The following is a 3374-nucleotide window of genomic DNA, read 5'->3' on the forward strand; positions in this document are numbered from 1 at the left end:
TGATAGCGTGTCTCAATAGTTAGGTGCCTTTATCTTATTTACAGGACGCCTTTGGATCCGGAGATTTTGGTCTAAACCCAATCAAAGTAGACTCACCAAGTGCTAGCAGTGACTTTGGAAAAGAAAAGAGAAACTCAATCTTCGCGGATTCTGTTCCGAGCTCTCCTCTTTTCAATTCTGCCTCCCCTCCTAGTTTTAATGACAGATCAACCAACCACTCCTTCGACGCTTCAAGCCGATTTGATTCCTTCAATATGCACGATAGTGGATTATTCCAACAACGAGAGAGCCTTTCAAGGTTCGATTCGATCCGAAGTACAAGTGATTATGATCGCAGTACTGGTTATTCTTTTGATGATGGAGACCCTTTTGGCTCAACTGGACCATTCAAGTCTACCGAAAGCCATACTCCAAGAAAAGAGACTGATAGCTGGAGTGCTTTCTAAATGGTGAAATCTATTTGCTACATTTATGCCAAGATACGGGTTGCTTTTGGGGTTACTATTGTCGAGGACAAAAGTTGAAATTTCTGTCTTTCCATCTGTAGATCTCATTCGGCATCAACTACTGGAAATTCTTTTATGTTGTGTGTTATTATTTTATGACTTGAGCATGGAAAGAAGATTGAGTTGTGATTTTTGCTCAGAAAATTAATAATGGTGTGTGCTACAGAGAAGATATATTGATGTTGGTTGGTGTATATTTGATGAGTTATCGGTTTGTAAGCATTTGATTGTACAATTTTGTAATTTGCACTTGTTTGAATTGAATTATTGGTCTCTAGTGTGTACCAACTTGAGAGTACTTTGCAAAATAGCGAGAGTTCTCCAGTTCGCGAGTTTCTTTTGTGTCGTTATGGCAGTGATTTACTGTAAACTCTCCGGTTCTAGCAGTTGTAGTGTATTGCGATACTTAACAAAAATTGTATCCGGAGTTATAATGTAGTATCTTGACTTGGTGCTGTGTATGCCTGAAAGCTCTGCAAATCGCATCGAAATTATTTGCTCTTTGTAAGCTTATACATCATTTTCTGAGACTATTCTATTAATACATAATGCAGCATGGACAATGTTGATGATCCGAGAGGATTTATATATATAATATATATATATATATATATATATATATATATATATTATATATATATATATATATTATATATATATATATGAGAAAAATGGGGTATGTTGTATACATAACACAATATTTTGTGTTTAGTAGCCGACTGTTGTCACATCTCATCCACTCACTATCCATGCTGAATGTAGTATCATATTTGATATTTGATTTGTATCGTTATGTTGACCCTACTACCAAGCACATACTTTGTGATTGTACCAAGTGCCATACACCATATGCTCTCTCTCTCTCTCTATATAATATATATATTATATATATATATATATATATATATATATATATATATATATATATATATAGAGAGAGAGAAGAGAGAAGAGCAGGCGCAATATGGGTATCCTTGGGTACCAAGCACAAAAAGTTGTGCTTTTGGTAGTGAGGTGAGTGGGTGTCAAATCCCCTCCACTCATTCAAATGTGAAACAAATTTACATGGCCGTGGTGATGTGATGAGGATGTGACACATCACCTACCAAGCCCCACAAATTTTTGCTTGGTACCAAGCGCATACCCATATTTCGCTTCTTTGTTTAGTATATATAGAGAAATATGTATGCTTGTACCAAGCACAAAAAAGTGTGCTTGTAGTGAGGTCGCTCACATTCCCCCATCATTCAAAATGTGCCGACCACATTCTACATGGGTACATGAGTGATGGGGATTGACACATGCACTACCAAGCACAAAATTTATGCTTCGACCAAGCATACCCATATTCTATATAGTATATATATATATATATATATAATATATATATATATATATTATATATATCATATATATATATATATAATATATATATGCGGCGCGCCCCCATCACTATCATTCCCACCAATCATTCAATGGATGACTGTGATTTGCCTTGAATAGAAATTGAAGACGACTGCAATGCGAGGGGGAGACAATATTTAGTTGTGGGAACAAATAACAATCCTTTGATATTACAGGCGTATTTATTGAAAAAACGATTAAGTGTATTATTGAAAAAAGTTATCTCCCCGGTTTCTATAGCCCAAATTCTTTACGGCATCGATAAAAAAGAGATTGGGTAAATATTGGAAAACATCCCTTAACTTTGGATGATTATTAGAAAACCCCTTTTAACTTGAAGATTTCAACATGTTACTCTCAATTAATTGGGGTTCACTCTCATAGGGAGTTTATTATAAAGAAATCTTGAAGTTAAAGGGGTTTTTTGATAACCGCTAAATATAAGGGGGTTTTCTGATATTTTTAAAGTTTAGAAAATAGTTGACGTAGCAATTTGCGGTCAGGATTTGCGTGCGTTTCTGTTTTAGCGCTGACAATGAACACCGAACTTTCGTAGCACCAGTTGCTTGTATCGCCTACCGTGCAAGTGGGTAAAACCCTGGGGTTGGCCGTCAACTCGGACAAGGGATTTGACCGGTTCTGTTTGTTGAAGACAAAATGAGGGGCCCAAAAAAAAAAGAAGAAGACTAAATTGCACTTAAAACTGTCCTTTTTATCACTTATATAAGGTAAGTTGTGTAGGCGTCAAAAAATGCTTACAGACATCCAATGTACACACCAACAGGCAGTACATGGCGGCGCGGCTGAGGCACGACAACCCATGGTGCCGCGGCTAAGGCGCGACAGCCCATGGTGCCACGGCTATTATAGGGGGTGCTGTGGCGGTTACAATGCAGTTATACGATGATTATTTGAAGCCCACGTGACGGCATATCAGAAATAGAACGTGTGCTGACGTGGACAAGCAGTTAAACCACGAAAAAGGTGGTTAAATGTCATGAGAGAACAGTTTCAAGCACGATGAAACGTGGTGGTAACCGCTCCTTTGGCCGCGGCAGTCCATACTGTCGCGCCAATAGCCGCGGCAGCATGGACTGACGCGGCCAAAGAACAGTTGTTTGGTCAGTTATCTCGCCCCCATTTCCACTGTTATGCACTGCTACCCCTATAAATACCTCCCTAGACACGAAATAAAGGAAGGCGGAGCATTTTGGAGCAAACAGAGCAGAGTACTTGAGCTTCTGGCAATTTCTTGATATTCGAGCTTTGACTTGATCTTAAGAAGAACGATCGTCTTACTTTGATAAGATCTTCGTTTCAAATTCTCACTTCAATAAATGAAGGAAGAATCACTAAACCCCTCACGATTCAATCAGAATCTATGATTTGGTGGTCCACGAGTCAAAGCGCTCCCGGCATAGGCAAAGATCCCACGCAAGCAGTGATCCAAACAACGATCCTGTA

The 3374-nt window shown here is 38.5% G+C and overlaps 1 protein-coding gene across 1 annotated transcript in view; it reads left to right on the plus strand.

Moving 5' to 3' along the window:
• LOC109825849 (epidermal growth factor receptor substrate 15-like 1) overlaps nucleotides 1–827 on the plus strand; it is an 18539-nt gene extending 17712 nt beyond the window's left edge. Inside the window, exon 12 of the mRNA XM_020392753.1 lies at nucleotides 45–827. Coding sequence (XP_020248342.1) covers nucleotides 45–446 — 402 coding nt within the window. The 3' untranslated portion in view covers nucleotides 447–827. The remainder of the gene's footprint in view (nucleotides 1–44) is intronic.

This window comes from Asparagus officinalis, chromosome 10 (genome assembly GCF_001876935.1).
Source record: "Asparagus officinalis chromosome 10, Aspof.V1, whole genome shotgun sequence".
NCBI lineage: Eukaryota > Viridiplantae > Streptophyta > Magnoliopsida > Asparagales > Asparagaceae > Asparagus > Asparagus officinalis.